This window comes from Pagrus pagrus (genome assembly GCF_965226575.1).
Source record: "Pagrus pagrus genome assembly, chromosome: 11".
Taxonomy (NCBI): domain Eukaryota; kingdom Metazoa; phylum Chordata; class Actinopteri; order Spariformes; family Sparidae; genus Pagrus; species Pagrus pagrus.
This window is the reverse complement of record NC_140195.1, coordinates 22531104-22548342: the sequence shown is the minus strand read 5'-3', so window position 1 is coordinate 22548342 and position 17239 is coordinate 22531104. Positions and strand designations below refer to the sequence as shown.

At 40.8% G+C, this 17239-nt stretch overlaps 1 protein-coding gene across 3 annotated transcripts; it reads left to right on the top strand.

The window, feature by feature from the left end:
- The first annotated feature begins 145 nt into the window (after window positions 1-145).
- Window positions 146-16485, top strand: arih2 (ariadne homolog 2). 3 transcript variants are annotated; one of them, XM_084365722.1, is made up of 16 exons: window positions 146-281; window positions 3052-3198; window positions 4481-5033; window positions 7202-7269; window positions 7474-7546; window positions 7775-7916; window positions 8848-8969; window positions 9647-9756; window positions 10420-10537; window positions 10739-10789; window positions 11122-11143; window positions 11635-11786; window positions 12265-12408; window positions 12992-13060; window positions 13237-13362; window positions 14535-16485. In XM_084365722.1, the coding sequence occupies exons 3-16, from the start codon at window positions 4767-4769 to the stop codon at window positions 14604-14606; spliced, it is 1536 nt and encodes a 511-aa protein (XP_084221848.1). In that variant the 5' UTR covers window positions 146-281; window positions 3052-3198; window positions 4481-4766; the 3' UTR covers window positions 14607-16485. The 3 variants fall into 3 exon arrangements, with proteins under 3 accessions (XP_084221848.1, XP_084221849.1, XP_084221847.1); XM_084365723.1 differs by lacking the exon at window positions 3052-3198 and having other exon boundaries at window positions 4501-5033; XM_084365721.1 differs by lacking the exon at window positions 3052-3198.
- The last annotated feature ends 754 nt before the right edge of the window (window positions 16486-17239 follow it).

The following is a 17239-nucleotide window of genomic DNA, read 5'->3' as shown; positions in this document are numbered from 1 at the left end:
ACCCGGAACCATAAACCCTTTGGACGCTGCAGCATCTTGTAATAATGCTTATGTACTAATGGACAGCACTAATGCATTTAGTCAAACTGCTGCATCTTTCCTAGAGGAGAGAGGAGAGAGGGAGGCTGGCATGAGGGAGGCGGACGTGACGTCAGAGATAAGTACCGTCTATCTTCCGCCTACCAGGCAAGCGAACAGAGAGTAATATCGCTCTTTGGGTTTCCCCACACAAAAGCCACTTCAGGCTGTCAACACCGGCAGAAGCGACGCTGCTCTGAGAGGTAAATACCACCGACTTTAACGAGTGTAAATTATTGCAGCAGTTGTTTAAATGTGCCTGTTTACTCCCGAGCTCCAGAGGGCCTTGTTTACATCTCAATCCCCGGACTAGAGTGGATGAGAGGCGTAGGCACAGCGGGAGGGAACGATAAGGGGGTGGCTAAGCTGGCTAGCTCGTATGTTGCAAATTCGTGTTAGAGGACACAATTAACTTCTCCTTGAGAACTTTTGCAAGCTTGTTCTGAAAGTATTCAACATTTTAACTCGTAAAACTCGTCGGTTTGACATGCCGTTACTTCGCTGCTGAATACAACAGCCAGCACGCTAGCCAGGAAGCTAATCCGGCTAACGGTAAATTAGCCTGCCGTCCTGTGTATTTGACTTCACAGCCGTATGTAGCGTTAAATTAGTTTCTTGGAAGCCGGACTAAAATACTGATTTCCAGCAACAACCAAGCCTTTTTTTTTTACGCTGGGTAATCTCTTCCCTAACCTCCTACTTCCCATCCCCCAAGACGTGTTATCAGACCTGTGCTGAGTCGCTGTGATACATTAGCCTAGCAAGATGTGTGTCACCCAGTTTCTGCCTATTTTTAGCCTGGACCGGGCGGAATGCATGCATTCGTCTATCGCTGGGCTGGCACCGGGGCCGGCTGGCAGGCTTTCCTCGCTAACCTTGTTTACTATTCAGGTGGATGGCGAACAACAGACAGCTTTGGTCTTGTGTCTATTGGCTCCAGAAACAAATCGCACGTAGAAATAAGCCTTCTTATGGCCTCTGAGGTGTAAAAGTTTGTGGGATTCTTTGACTTACGCATGGTGGTGAGTAGACACGGGTTGGCAAGGAGGAAACACACACATGCTACCCAGCCATAAAAAAAAGGCACAAAATGGACATTGATAAAATGGTGTGTGCAAGGGGAACCCAATTCTGAGAGGACAACCAATTTGGCATGGCAGTGATGCTGCATAGCAATGCCTGGGAACTGACTTTCCACTGTACAGTTTTTACATGCAAAGGAATTTGATTGCTCTGCCAAAGGGCTGGATAATGTCAGGGTTAAACAAGGCAATAAATGTCACACAAGCTGTTTTACAGATATAAAACTTCATGCTGTGATGTTGATGTCATTTTAAAGTATTTTTGGGAGTCGTCATGAGAAATCTGCCTGGGTACTGGGTACGCAAAAACCTGCTTCACCTGTCAAAATTTTAATAAATCCCTAAAATGATGACATTTGTAGACGAAACACATGCAGTGATGTGTTTTTTCCAACCCCTATGCCATCTTTTTTTTAAATTTTATTTTTTTATCATGCATCCAGTCATGCAACTTTGCTGTTGTGTGCTTGTAGTTTTCTTGGTTTTTATTGCAGCTGTCTCAGAAAGGCTTTCTCTTCCCGTTTTTGTGCACCAGTGTCACTGCACTGAGTTAACTTCAGCTGTGGTTGGTCTGTTTCCCTCATCCCTGAAGCTAAAGCATCTTCAGCTAATCCTCTAAACCATGACATTAAGCCTTAACGCAGGCCTTGTGTCCTGCACGTGTTAAACAGATATACACTGTAGTGGGGTCGAAAAATATAGGCTATGTGAGGAAGTGCAGAGTTAAAATCCTGCCTTTGTCAAGTTCAGTCCGAAGCCGAGACAGACACAAAGGCCAGAAATAGGGGCCGAAAGAGATCCAAACAGAGAATGTGCTGGAACTAATTATTCATAGCAGAGAAATGCAGAAATTGAAATGCCGAGTAGGCTCGGTGGAGCTATGATCTGATGTACTGTGCAGGCTGGGAGGAAGGGACCTTGGACCTAAATCAGTCACAGCCCATGGTCTTTATATCAAGGCTACCCTGCAAAGATTACCAATATCTCAACAGAACAGTGTCTAGTAGATAAACCAAATTCAGGAGCTACTTCCTTTGTTAATAGTAGACCCGGCTCGGTTTATAAAATTCAACATAATCCATAATGAACGTCAACTGCTAAATAGAAAAGGCAGATGAAACGGACACAGCCAAAAGTTCAGGAACAACTTACTAGTGTAGCCGGACTAGAGAATATGATTGCAAATACATTGTTTAAGAAGAGTCAAATCAGTAGACTTATATTATTTGTGGAAAATAAGAGACACCCTAGACTCCAGCGACTACCTGCTGTGGTAGAAATCATAGCATTTTAAATATTTCAGAAATGAATACTGTTGTTATTTGATAGCCACTCTTGAAGGGAGTTAGTTGAACTTTATTGGGAGTGGGTAGTTCTGGCCAAAAGTAAGAGCAATGGCCAACAACTACACTTTTTGAGATATAACCTGTCCTGTGAAATCAAATGGTTGGAGTGAGATTTTAAATGTGTTTTAAGAAATGCCAAGAAGACTGTTGTCAATGACTGTCCACAGTCTGTGAACGAGAAGTTCTGCTGTTCTGAGTTGCTTTAGTCAGCAAATGAGTGTTTTCAGCCACAGGCCACAGGGACAAATGAATATTAAAATTCAGCAGCTTCAAAAACGCTTCTAGTCAAAGAGTTTAATAACACATCTCCAAAAGAGTGCTCCCAAATGTGTTAAATGCAGTCTTTGTATTCTGTGGTAGTCAGCATTGTTAATTATTTAATTTTTGTTTAATAGACTGATAATGTAAGATATTAAGATAACATTGCGTGACGCAGGACTGTGGTCATGATCCAAAGAAGTAATGAAATTAGGTCATCTTAGTATAAATTGTATGTCTTAGCAGATTTATTTTTTGCAGTTGGTCATGGAGCTTTTGCATCTTAGGTTGCGATACACCAGGAAGGCAGTTGGCCAATTTCGGGCCATCACTGAGAATCTGTGGCCCCAGTTTCTGAGGTGTATTCTGCACTGTTGGCACTGGTCGGCCCTTGCTGGCTGCTTTTCGCCTGCTCGAGAAGGCACCCACAGAAGGTATAGAATGGTGGGGTGCCATTTGTAACTTTTTATCAGACATATTCTTGATCAGAATTATAGACACTAAAGCCATCTAAGTGGTGAGCGAGAGTGGTGGGAAAATGGTAGACACACATTGCTTTATCATAAAAAAGGTTAGTATATCCGCAGTCCTGAGTCTTCCGATTATCCTTTTTGAATGACGAATTCAGACTACTGCCACCTGCTGATATGGAGTTATTTCCTTTCATGCAGGCACATTATGTAAACGCTCATTGGCTGCTGCTGTACTCTTTGCAGTGGGCTCAAGTGAAGTGTTTCAGACACAGGTGACAATGGGGTGTCAGCAGTTAGCATTCAGTGTAGTTTTGGTGTGTCTGGGGCTGTAGAATCTCAACCTCCACTGATGATAACATCACAAAGAAGTACAGACATAAATGTTTTGTAATATTTTAGTTAAGATGTCATTCAGTCTTAAAGAAAAATTGTGACTGGGCCTAGACTTTAGGAAAAAAATGCACAAATTGGCTAGTTGGTACTGTAAGAGATTTTATAAGCTGAGCATTTGTGTGTATTGTGTGTAGAGTAGCTATGTCCTCAGCAGACCCAAATAACCCCCCCAGCAGTGATGATGCAGATGGCTGGGCTCCCGGCGGTCAGAGACTGATTTAGAGACGTTTTTTTTTTTTCCTAATAGGGATATTGTTGCACCGAATAATTATTGGTATTTCCGTTCACCAATACACAACTTTGGGGAAGTTAGTGGACATTTTCTTTCAGTATAATTGAGGATAACCAGCTGAGAATAGTGTGGGCATTCATTATGTTGTTTGTATCACTGAAACTGTTTACAACAGATGTTCTGTAAATACATTTTCACCTTGTCAGCCAAATGCTCAAGGTATTGCTCAAAAATTCCTAGAAAGAATACCTTTATCACTGAGAGTTATCAGCACACTGTAGATGTCTGACAGCCATGACTCAGTGCTCTATTTTCCTTATCTGTTAGCTTAGCTGACATGTATTTTTAATTTGTGTCTTGCATGTGTAGCTAGATGTGATTCTGCTGTCTCGGTCAAAATTTGATTACTACTATACACCTTTATCTCACCAGTAATTATCAACCCCAGTCAGATTTAAATAGTTTCATCTCGAAGGATATGCACTGTTACTTGACATATTGAAGTTAATGATTTAAGTATTGCATATAATTATATAAAAAAAAGAATATTCAGGAGTTAAAAAAACTTTGATCACTTAAACAAACCTCCTCATACCTTTCCTCTTCTCTTCTCCTCAGTCTGTTCTTCCTCTTCTCAGATCACCCTGTAACCAGCTTTCCAAATGAGTGACGGGGAGTGTGACTTCTTCTGCTTCTTCCGCTGCTGCTGAGCGCGGATCTACGCGCCTCACACAGACGGGAAAGCGGCGTGTCTCTGACCAGAGGCACTAGCGGGTGGAAAGAGGTGTGGGAGGAGACACGAAGAGGTGGAGCTTCAAACAAGCCATTTCTGCAAATAGGAACACTAGGATCCGACAGGTAGGCCAGCCGTCTACCTGTCCGGGTGATTGATTAAATCGACTGCATGTCTGTGGACATGAACAGCCAGGCGTCGGACAGTAATGAGGAAGACTTCGGGGTGAACTCTGAAGAAGAGGAGGATGAGGACGATGGGGGAGACGAGGAGGATCAGGGTGACATCGCGAGCTACTATGAGGGTGTCGCCAGTGACGTGGAGCAACAGGGTGCTGACTCCTTCGACCCAGAGGAGTACTTGTTCACCTGTCTGACTTACAAAGAGAGTCAGAGGGTGCTAACGGAGGAGGTTACCACTGTGGCTGCTGCACTGAAGGTGAGTTTGTATCTGCAGCTAAGTTGTGTGATGCTGCACGTCATTGTCATTTTAAATTACCCAAGCTTTTTTTATAGTATTATTATCTTGTAACAATATTTTCCGTAGTGTACATATGGGAAAACATATGCGCCGAAACAGGTCTGTGATAGGCCAGTATAATCCGCCGATATATCGGTCGGGCTCTACTAGAAATTTTGTCCTTTGAAACAGACCTCACTTTCAAACCTGACAGGCCACCATTGCAAAAAACTTGAAATTCCACACTAATGCCCTTTTGACTCTGGAAAACGGTGCAAAGAGTAGACAGTCTGGTTACTCTGCATGGTCTCAACAGGTTAAACTTGTACTCTGTTGCCTACTGCTCTTTATGACTAACAATGAGGTGTTAGGCTGAACACACATTTTTGTTGTTCCTGACATTCTGTCATATGAAGCCTGTATGCAGAGTATACAATAGCAATTTCACAACAGCTTAGAAATGCTAATAAAATGATGATTCCTGCAATCCCTCTTTCATGCTAATTTGAATAAGTAATCACCGAAAAAAATCGAAGGTGATAGAAAGTGGTTTTCATTTCACTTTATTTGGGAACACTTACTCTTTGTCTAACAGTAGAATGACAATTTTCAGATGTGGATGGCAGGACAAAACAAGGGGAAAAAATGTGTTCAAATTCTGTCACATGTTGCGATGTAGTCCAAAATATGGTGTCCATTTTCGAGTCAGTAGGGTGTGGTGTTGTTAACCAAATGGTCACCAAGAATTTTTTCAGGGGTAAGTACAGCGGTTACTGATAGTCACTACCTGAAAATAAAGTGATGTGGCAACAAGAAGAAATGACCACTTTCCTCCCCAAACAGGAAAGAGACAAAGATGCATTTTGATGAGCGTCATCAAACCATTTCCTCTTTCCCTGTGTATATTTAATGTTCAGATGTATACAAAAAATAGTGTGCATGGCTTCACTTTGTTGATTGAGGTTATGGCTGTATAAAAATGATCCGCCTGAAATAGTTGCAGTGAGTTTGCTGTCACAGAGGGCTAATTGTAATCTCTGACAGTTTACATTGTTCTGAGTACAAACATTAATATTAATGCATTCTTTCAGTGACAGTGAAGGAGGTTGACGAACGGTGAACATGAATATCATCCTGAATACGGCCCTTCATACCTGGTCATGAGCAGTTTACTCTGCAGTAGCTTTGCTGAGTCTGCATGTTTATTGCAGTAAGACCTTATTTCACACTCTGTTACACACAATCACACCTGAGACCTGCACAGCCACAACCACAGTCTTCTGTTAGCAACTCCCAGAGGAGCCGGTGTGTTGATGGCATAAGGTGAAGGGGGACCCAGTCATCTTACTTTATTTAAATCGTCGACTTCTATGCACTTGTAATGTCAGTGACTAACAGCAGCCATATACGTCCAGCTTGTGGTGCAAAGTGATACGCTAAAGTAACCCTAGACATCTTCCTATGTACAGTAACCATCCTGCCTCATCTAATATTCACTGTACAGTAACAGCTGAGAGAATCCATCAAGTCATCAGCTGGGAAAGCACTGACTGACTACATTTCACGTTTCCAGACTGAATCTTTTAGTTTGTTACGATATCACAGTCTGAAGTGACGTCTTTAAATATCTTTTGCTATCATTCCAGTGATCAGTTAACTGAAGGTACTCTATTTACAACAGTATAACAGAAAAAGCAAGCAAATCTTCTTCACATTTGAGAAGCCGTTTTGTTGTTTACTTAATTATGCATTTCCATAGATTTATTTTATTTTGGTGAAACAATTCACCAATAAATTGCTTCAGTTCTACTGGGTTTGAACTGTCCTCCATATTTGGTTGTATTTTGTTGCTAGGTTTCCTGTTCTGTAGCCAAAATAAAAAATACAAAGTAAACCTCGTTATCAGTGTTTTACAGCAGGGTCATGATCATGAAGCATTTCCTTCTCATGAGCAGCAGAGTCTGCTTATTATCTATTTCTGTAATAACAGGCAAACTGGGGATGTGAGTGCTGTGTGTCATTACAGATTAGCTGACTCTCAAAACAGCTGCGTCACTCATGTGTCACTGAAGCAACATTTCATTGCTTTGAAGTATGATTGAAGCAACTTTTCAGCAGTTTCTCTCTTTTCTGTCTCTTTCTCTCAGGTTTCACCAGCAGTAGCAAAACTGATCCTGGTGCATCTTCACTGGCACGTTACACAAATACTGGACAGGTACGTCTCCTCTGCTCCGTCCTTGTTCCTGCCTTTTTCATTTTCATTCTTGCAGTCTTTTCACAACCACTTACCTGTTCACAAAAGTCCATTATTATATTCTGAGGTTCTTTCTCTCTACCTCTCATTCTTCTGCACTGTAGTTTTAAAATTGTATGTCTTTAATCCTGAAATGACCCATGATTCTGTCCATGTCCCCTACAGATATAAGTCCAACTCATCTCTGCTGTTGTCAGATGCTCTTGTCCAGCCCAGCAGCACCTGCAGAACAGTCACTGTGAGTAATAAATCACATGCCATAAATGAAGGCTCACTTGTGGACTTACTGACTGATCGGTTACTATGTTTCATTGTGGTGAACACTGCTTTGAAAATTGTCTTAGGCTTTACACAAGCATTGCGAAACTTTGTGTAAAATTCCTGAAGACGGTTTCATATGTTTATTGAGCACCAGTGCAGTTTTGTGTTTGATGACGTGTTTGTGATTGATGTGTTTGTGTTTCAGGCCCCTCAGTCCCTCCAGTGTGGTGTGTGTCTACAGGTTGTACGGAGAGACTCCCTGCTGGCGCTGCCCTGCCAGCACTCCTTCTGCAAAGGATGCTGGGAGCAGCACTGCACTGTCCTGGTCAAAGATGGCATGGGAGTGGGTGAGTAGTGAGAGTGTGTGTTTGTGTGTAGTCATCAAAGCTGGTATTAGAGTGCACGAGTCACACTTTGTTTGGTGTGTGTGTGTGTGTGTGTTTGTGTGTGTGTGTGGTTTCATCACAGTTTCAGCCTCTGATCCTTTTTGAAGATCATTTTGGCCTGTGTTCTCGTTAGAGCAGCAGTGTCTGCAGATGAGCTCCATCAGTAACTTAATGATAACGTTTTAATGACAGAAAACACCAGAGATCCTTACTGGTTGTTTATGTGTTAATGTGTGTTATGTGTATGTGTGACTTTGAAGATAAGGGAGCTGTTATATGAGGTTTTGATGACTTCCATCTGGTGTAAACTCCACCAGGGAGGCACGCTCCCACTTCTGATTATTAATGTGTGTGTATATCTGAGAGAGAAAGTGTGCTTGTGTCAGCAGGAGCGCAGATGGGTGTGTGGGTGTGTGCACGGTTCAGCTCAAAGTTTTTGTACAGTACGCTGTATGTGTGTGGTAAAGTGCATACAGTTTACCAGACTCTCTGTGTGTGTATGTGCATATTTGTATGCAGTTGTGTCTTTGTGCAACTTTCCAACAGTCTTTATTGGTCTGTGCAACAGAGTCCTTCATTGCCTGATAAGTGTTTCACTATCAGCTGTACGAAGGACACTTTCATGATGACAGATGACCTCAGTCTAGTTTCTGGGTCAATGTAACTAGAAACCAGCTCGCTTAAACAAACCAGAACTGCAGGGCAAGAACTCTCAGTCCTGGATGAAATTAAATTGTTGAGATAAGTTTATTGGTCTGTTCGTAAAGAAACGCATAAATAGCAGTAGCAGCCTTTGTTCGGCCGTGTATGTAGGCTACATGTTGCTTTTCTCACTATAACCTGTCAATGATTGAGGACTCCTCATAACACGTGTGTGTATGTGTGTGTTCAGGTATCTCGTGTATGGCTCAGGACTGTTCCCTGCAGATGCCAGAAGACTTTGTCCTGCCGCTGCTGCCAGCAGAGGAACTGAAGGACAAATACAGACGCTACCTCTTCAGAGACTACGTCGAGGTGTGTGGGCTGAGTCTGTTTGCTCAGATATACATACAGTAAATAAGATGTCGGAGGCATGTGGAAAGGGAGTGAGAAGGAGAGGGAAAACCTCAAAGAGCCCTTGTGCTTTTTTTTTTCATGAGTGAATCTTTGAATCTCCTTCACACTGTTCAAATCTGAATCGACTCTCACACTGCTTTGTCACTCTCTTCACAGTTTCTCTAGCCAGCTGGGTTTCCATCTATATACTTGTGCAAATGATTTGATATCTCAAATTAGACATTTGTTCATTCTCTCAAATTGCAAAAAAAACCTTTTTCAGTTTTACTCACACAGGTTTTGAAATAACTGTCTGAGATTTCTGCTTTCAACTGAGGAAAATGGAATTATTTGTGAAATATTACATATAAAAATTCAACAGCAACACCCTTTTCCAAAAACACTGTCCCTGTTACTTTGAATCATCCACACAATTCAATGTCAAGTTCTCATCAGTCCACTCAATTCCTAATTTTTTCTTTGGGTGAACGGACCTTTCAAAACTGACCTCCCTGTTAAAGAAAATTGAACAGAGCTGAAATCTTTTAGCTAGTTTCATCAACAGAGTTATCATTACACTCATTATCATGATGCATCTGATCGTTTTGACATTCTTTATGTTACTTAATCTCACCATCACTCTCTCTGTCCTGCAGAGTCACTTCCAGTTGCAGTTGTGTCCGGGTGCAGACTGTCCAATTGTCATCAAGGTGCAGGAGCCCCGGGCGCGCAGGGTGCAGTGTAGCCGCTGCAGCGAAGTCTTCTGGTAGGACATCACACATTTCTTAACTATGGTTAGAATTTTGTTGACTGCCTGCTGGCTGTGTGTCAAGGTTGTACCCAATTATCTCTCTGACTCTGAATTTGGATGTGTATTTGTTTCCATAAACCACTTACCAAGTTATTCACAGTTTCCGTTTTGTCAGAATTTGAATTCCTTGTGTAGTCTTTTTTTCAATCGACCCAGAAAGCTACATTCTTTAACAAAGTGGGAGTAAGAGGAAAAGGTGAATGAGAAAAGCTCATATGATTCACAGATGGCCATGCATATAGTGTGATTAAGTAAATTAAATGCTTTTTATACACAAAGTTCCCTTGGTTATCTAGGCTCTTTAAGTGGCCTAAGTTGTTAACCTGTTCTAAGGTCCAAAATTTGTCCTGAGTGTCTCACAAAACTGATGCTAGTATTAATTTTGAATTAAAAATTTTAAAAAGTAGCTGAATATCAGTTCAGTCTTTTATTATCCCACATGGAAAAATTTGGCTTGCAGCATGGCAGCAACGGACACACTAAACCCGATTCATCTGTCAATATAATATGCTATAGAGTTTAAGGAAGCTTAAACAGGTCAGTTAATATTGACGCTGTATGTTATGTGCTTGGTAACCGTAGAGTCTTGATATTTCCTTTCTCTTTTTTCTGTCTCAGTTTTAAATGCCGTCAGATGTACCATGCACCCACAGACTGCGCAACGATCCGAAAATGGCTGACCAAATGTGCAGATGACTCGGAGACGGCTAACTATATCAGTGCACACACTAAAGATGTAAGACGGATCTTTACGTGTACACATGCTGTCATGAACATAGACAACAATACTTGCACACATACTGTAGTTTTGTATACTCACATGGTCATAGATGATCTCACAGTTTGAAAACACATACAAGTACACATTATTTATTATCTGTTTTACAGTGCTGTAGCTATCACTCTTCCTCAACTGATTACCCTCATTCTCCTCTAGTGTCCTAAGTGCAATATCTGCATCGAGAAGAACGGAGGGTGCAATCACATGGTGAGTCAGAGCTGAAAATCACGCTTTACCAGAACATGAAAATGCTAAAAATATATCCAGATTCTGAGAGCTAGTCCTCAACTTTAATAGTATAACACTTGATTAAATCCAAATGGGCATATACATATGTATGCATCTTCTATTACATTTCGTAAGCTATCTGTGTTAAAGCGTTAAGCAGCTGTGTTAAATCTAGCACTCTGTGGTTTTGTGTAAAAACATTCAGCTGCTGATTTGCTCAGATTTATTTGAAGTCAAAGTGTGACACCCATAGTTGTTTTGTCAGATTTCTGCTTCACTAATTGACTTCCTCCTTTTTGTCTTTATTTCAGCAATGCTCCAAGTGCAAACACGGTAAGTAGTTTGTCTCAGTGTGATTCGCTGAAGCATGAAGTCCTTCTGTAAGACACTTTGCATCCAGCCAGTGGCACAATGTGTGCCATAATGGTTAGAAGATAAGAACAACTGAGAGTTCATGTTTAGTTAGGAAAAAAGTCCTCTTTATCTTCTTGTCTGCTTTTTTGGTTAATGCTGACCGCTGCTGACCGTCTTAATGAAGCTTATGGTTGAGTTGAATTTGCAAAATTAAAAGAAAAACCTTCAGAATAACTTTTGAAGCTACAGTTCAAGAATTGTTTTTCTTTGTTCCCATCAGTCATCCCGCTCAAATGGAAAATACACTACCAACCACAGGAAAAATAACTGTCATAAGACAAAAAGACCTGAGCTGAGCCTTTAGGCTGTTTTATGATAAAAGTTGGTAAACATGTATCTCCTACTGTACATTATGTGTAATGCATGTCTGTAGTGTGAGTCCATCATGTGTGTTTTGTGTCTCCTGACAGACTTCTGCTGGATGTGTCTTGGTGACTGGAAGACTCACGGCAGTGAATACTACGAGTGCAGCCGCTACAAAGAAAACCCTGATATAGTCAACCAGAGCCAGCAGGCTCAGGCCAGAGAGGCCCTCAAGAAATACCTCTTCTACTTCGAGAGGGTGAGTACTTTGGATCCCCAATTATATGTATTTTACCTTATTGTTCAAATAATGTTTAATAAAAACAAGGTGCAAAACTGCTCAGTAAAAGTCCGTCCTCAACAAAAGTAAAGTTATAAACTTCACAAACGTGCTTCATTTTCTCTTCTAACCAAATGCTGAGACTGGTGGAGACATCTGTGGAGCCCATGTGAAATTCAAAGTGCCAATCCCTGTTTTATATGAACTAAAACCAGATGACAGATTTCATCTTTTGGATTTGAGGGAGATTAATTCCCGACAGATTCTCTCCTGCACTCTGAACAGATATTTGTGTCAGAAAAGCCATCCCATACTGTTTTAAAGAAGCTTACAACCAGAACAATTTATTAACACACAAGTTCCGTACCAACATAACCCTATATATACAAAATAAGTATATCCTTTTGTCTTTCATTGTTTTTTTATTATTTTATTTTTTCAATCTTTATCCCACCAGTGGGAGAATCACAACAAGTCTCTGCAGCTGGAGGCTCAGACATACCAGAGGATCCAGGAGAAGATCCAGGAGAGAGTGATGAACAACCTGGGAACCTGGATTGACTGGCAGTACCTGCATAACGCTGCAAAGCTACTGGCTAAGGTACTGACACACACTAAAATGCAACAGTGTGTGTTGTAGATTCACATGTAGTAGGTTAGGGCTGTGAGGAGGAAATTAAATAGGTAAAATCAGAGAGAGTAAAAGATGGACAGAAAGACAGGTACACAAAAATATAACATCATGAAATCTTTGTTTCGGATTTATTCAGGAAACTTTGCATGCAAATGAACTATGAAATTACTGTTTAAATAAGCTACCTGACAAGTTTAACAGTGACTTAGAAAACCTACATTTCTGAGAGTAGAAAAAGTGACAGAAAAAGTGACATCAGCTCTCAATCATGGAATTTGGATCTCTGGAAAGAAATCCTTTGTTCATCAGTCTTGTCACATCTCTTCCATGTTGTGAAAAGTTCTGGGAAAAAGACAAAACCTACTTCTTAGGTTTAATATTATCCATTTAGTCTCATGCAGATGTGTGAAGTGGTAGATTAAAGTTCATATCGACACATTTACACAGCGCCTTTCTTCACTTTTACACAGCCTGACTTTAAGCAAGCATTTTCCAAACTTTCCTCAATTTGTACAACATCATGAGTGCTTCTTGTTTTTTTTGTTTCCAGTGTCGCTACACGCTGCAGTATACGTATCCTTACGCCTATTACATGGAGTCTGGCCCACGCAAGAAACTGGTGAGGAACAAATGCCTATTTAGAGTCTTGACCCAACAATCAGAATCAGAATCGGAAATATTTTATTATCCCCTAGGGGAAATTGTTTTGTGTCTGTAATCATTGTTGTTTTTCTCAGCAGAGGGGAAGTGATTACCTGATTTTTCTGTTTTTTTTTCATCTCTCCTTGTCTGCAGTTTGAATACCAGCAGGCCCAGCTGGAAGCAGAGATAGAAAACCTGTCGTGGAAGGTGGAGCGGGCCGACACCTACGAGAGAGGAGTGGTGGGAGGCGAGGGGGAGCTCAGCGCCAGTGACAGAGGGGTAAGAGCTATTAAATGGACTGACTGATTGAGCCATTCATGCACCCCTCAGGGTGATTTTTAACAACTTTCCTGGTCCTGTGACGGTTCATCTAGCACCATCATCAGGTCAAACATTTAATTTGTCCAACACTTTGGTTTATGATTTAATACTTCCTTAACTAAATTGCCAGTGTACGGAAGCCCTAAAGGGCCATGCATTCATACATTTCATTTCCTCCGTTTTTCCATGATAACGAGTTAATTTCATTTGTTTTCTCGTGATCTCGAGTTATTATCTCGAAATAACAACTGCCGTTTTCCCGAGATAACGGGATTATTTTCTTGAGATCTCAAGATAACGAAACTTTGTTTTCCCGAGATAACGATATAATTAATTCGAGATCTTGAGATAATGACTGTGATATGATAGGCCTGAGATTATGGAGACACCTGGGACCTCGTAGCTGGTCAGCTATGTAGTTAATGACAACATCAGGCTCACTTAGATTGCGCCGCCGATATAGCTGAAGCCTTGCTAACTGTCTTTTTAGATTACGCACACTAATGTGTATATTATCTATAATAGCAAGGCATAATGCTATTTCAGCCTGTGTCAGGCCTTGATTGAAAAGATATGTGACGCGTTGATCGATATGCTCCTGCTCCTCTGACTTTGCTACACTGAATGATGTTTCCTGCAATGATTTAATATACTACACTATCGCTTTGTTTTCTCAAGATCTCGAATTAATTATATCGTTGTCTAGGGAAAACAAAGTTTCGCTATCTCGAGAAAATTATCCCGTTATCTCAGGAAAATGGCAATTATCCCGTTAACTCGAGATCTCGAGAAAACAAATGAAATTAACTCCTTATCACGGGAAAACGGAGGAAATACAATGTATGAATGCATGGCCCTTTAGGGCTTCCGTACCATAGCAGGTGAATATGGTCTACATTATACCTGCTAAACATCAGCTTGTTAGCATTGTGATCGTGAGCATTTTAGCATGCTAAAGTTGGCACTTAACCCCAAAAACTTTTAGCATTGCTGTAGATATCATCATATCATATTATAGTATCTCTGTTTTAAGTTGTCTTAGTCACTTCCTCTTGATTTAAAATACAAAAAAGAAACCCAAACAAAGTGTCTTAAACAATAATAATTGTTTTTTGTTTGTTTTTTCCCAGGATCTTGAGAATCAGATGCACATTGCTGAGCAGAGGCGACGCACGCTGCTGAAGGATTTCCACGACACCTGAAGCGCCATCGCGACTGCAAAGCACCAGCATCTCCCTCCCCTCCTTACTTCCTTCCTTTTCCTCCTCGCCCTCCTCCCTTTGCTTCCTTCCACAACCTATCCTTCGGTGCAGTCATATCTGACCCCTTCTTTTCGCTTCCCTACACTTGCTCATTTGCTTCCTCCTTTCTGTCTTTCCCTCCTCTCACTCCCATAATGCTGCAGGGTCACAGAATGGCACGATTGTATCTCCCCTCCCTCTTCTCGTTCTCATTGCACATCATGTACATGTTTTGGCTTCAGAGCATCACATCCAACGTGGTTACACCTGTTGCAGCTTTTCAGATCTGATCATGACGGTGAATTTTGAGGTCTGAAAGCAGTGGGTATTCTTTTATTTCACGTCAAGCATCTAGAGACTGACATGAGCAGCTCAAAGCAACATGTTGCCTCATGAAAAGAGTGTAAGAGCTGTTATTCTCCCAACTTTATCCCTGTGGTGCTTGAATAATCATGAGAAAGTAAAATAACACTGCTATGAATAGAGAAACTTTTGTTATCATGCAGACTAGGAAGATGTGGGAGATGGAATAAACTTTCTTTAAGGAGAATGTTTGCTGATTGTGGATTTGTATTTTGTGGTTTCACATTGACCATAATGGCTACCAGGCTGTTTCTGGCAGTTGTTCCTGCGGCACTTGCTGTGTTGGCCTGAACACATGCAAAGTTACTGATACTTTCAAACATTTTAAATTACTGCTCTTAAGCAAAAGGTTACAAATACAAGAACTGATTACAGCAAAAGTGATGAAGTAGTTCTGGAAGGTTTTATGGAAGAAGCTGTTTGTTTCCAGCAGCTATTGCAAAACCTGGAAACTATGCCAACTAGTGTAGCGTGATACTTCCAGATGAAAGGTGTCACTGCCCTGGCTCTGTTTGAACAAACTTTATTTTCATCTAGTACAGATATAACTTGACTTGCCAATGACCTCTTCTCAATGGCAGATTATGAGGATGTTTAATTGTAAAAGCTCTTTTTTTAGATAATATATTCTGCCATAAAATGTGTATATGGTGTGTTTACTGTGGGCAAATGGTGACGTCACACTCCCAGATACTCCTCAAAATACTTGAAAAAAAGAGTTCAATATTTTACTACGTATGATGCATGTTCATGTACACAGAATACTAAAGAATAAGATGAATGTGTGTTTAGAAGACAACTTTTTTTAGACTTTGTTGCCGGTGTTTCACAATAAACACACCTTCCTCCTTTGCGTGTGTTAGTACCAAACCGGACCTGCTGCAGCCACTACAGCCAACAAATAGTTGCCAATTGTTATGGTCCAAGTAAAACTACTGAATTACTTAGTCCCATTCTTGTCTCTTTACATTCTCCTACTGTTGTTGTTGCTTGATCGTGTTCAGATAATGTAGATAAGCCAGACCCTCTCCAGAACAATATAACATTTGCACCTCCACTGATCAGATGATGAAGTTGTTTTGAAGCAGCAAGTGTAATCTCAGCCATTCACGCACACTACAGCACCACCCATCGACATAGCATTTGCACGCACATACCACAGCACACATCGACACACTCACGCTCAAACACTCCGCTGCAGAAAATAAACGTTAAGCGTTTACTGTCTCCTTCCCCCCCATCTCGTGCTCTTCTTCTCTTTCTTTACATCCATCCCCACACTTCTTTTTGCTCTTTATTTTCTCTTTTCTTCCTGCTCACATTGTTCACATTTCTTCTGGAAAATGGCTGTTGATAGATAGATCGTTTAAAAAAAAAATGGGGAAAAAAATTACAAAAAATACAAAAAAATTGTTGTAATTTTCAACGGTTGTACATTAATACAGAAATAGAGTTACTGAGAGTTTTTAAAACCGAACCCCGTCTCTCGTGTGTTCATTACACACATACACCCACACGCACATACACAAAAGGAAGTGCTAAACTAAATTTTACCTAAATTTCAACAGCTCGCAGTCGAGTAAAAGAAATATATCTGGCAAAAATGTAATGGTGGTGTTTTTTGCCGTATTACAAGAGGAAATGTGATGAGTTAATGATTCTATTAAGTAAATGTTTCTTGAAGCCTTAATGGGAGGTTCCTGTGTCACTGGAAGAGTTTTTGACTCCTACATTTGAGGAATAACATCTTAGAACAAAACCACGTAGAGACTGATTTTTGCAGATGAAAATACAACTGAAACATACGAAGCCAACCTTGTTTTTGTAGACAGTTTTTAATGTATAGTCCATGTTGTGTTCATGTATTGATAAGGAAAGAATTCTTTGCGATCATTATTATGGTTTACATCATACTGTCCTGCTGTCTAACACATACAGTAAGTACTCAATGTGCTTCCCATCGATTATATTGGGACTTTAGATCTGTTTGTATACATGTATAAACTGTAGGTGTTCTATAAATATTACTCCAAATATTCAGACTAATTTTAATGTGTCCCAACAGTTGCTGCAGTGTTGATGCATGCTGCACAAACCCAGGCCACCTCTGACATTATCAGATTGGCACTGCCTCGTATCGCGTAGGTCCCTGGGTGTCTGCCACAGCCTAATATAGTTAGGCATAATAATGTGCCAAGACAGTATTAACTGCTCCACTGCTCTGCCTGACC

Excerpts from the sequence above, each read along its gene's own strand:
- arih2 (XM_084365723.1), top strand. The coding sequence starts at position 4,767 with ATGTCTGTGGACATGAACAGCCAGGCGTCGGACAGTAATGAGGAAGAC. Across the intron at positions 11,787-12,264 it reads ACCTCTTCTACTTCGAGAGG|TGGGAGAATCACAACAAGTC; the intron begins GTGAGTACTTTG and ends TTATCCCACCAG. Across the intron at positions 13,363-14,534 it reads TCAGCGCCAGTGACAGAGGG|GATCTTGAGAATCAGATGCA; the intron begins GTAAGAGCTATT and ends GTTTTTTCCCAG.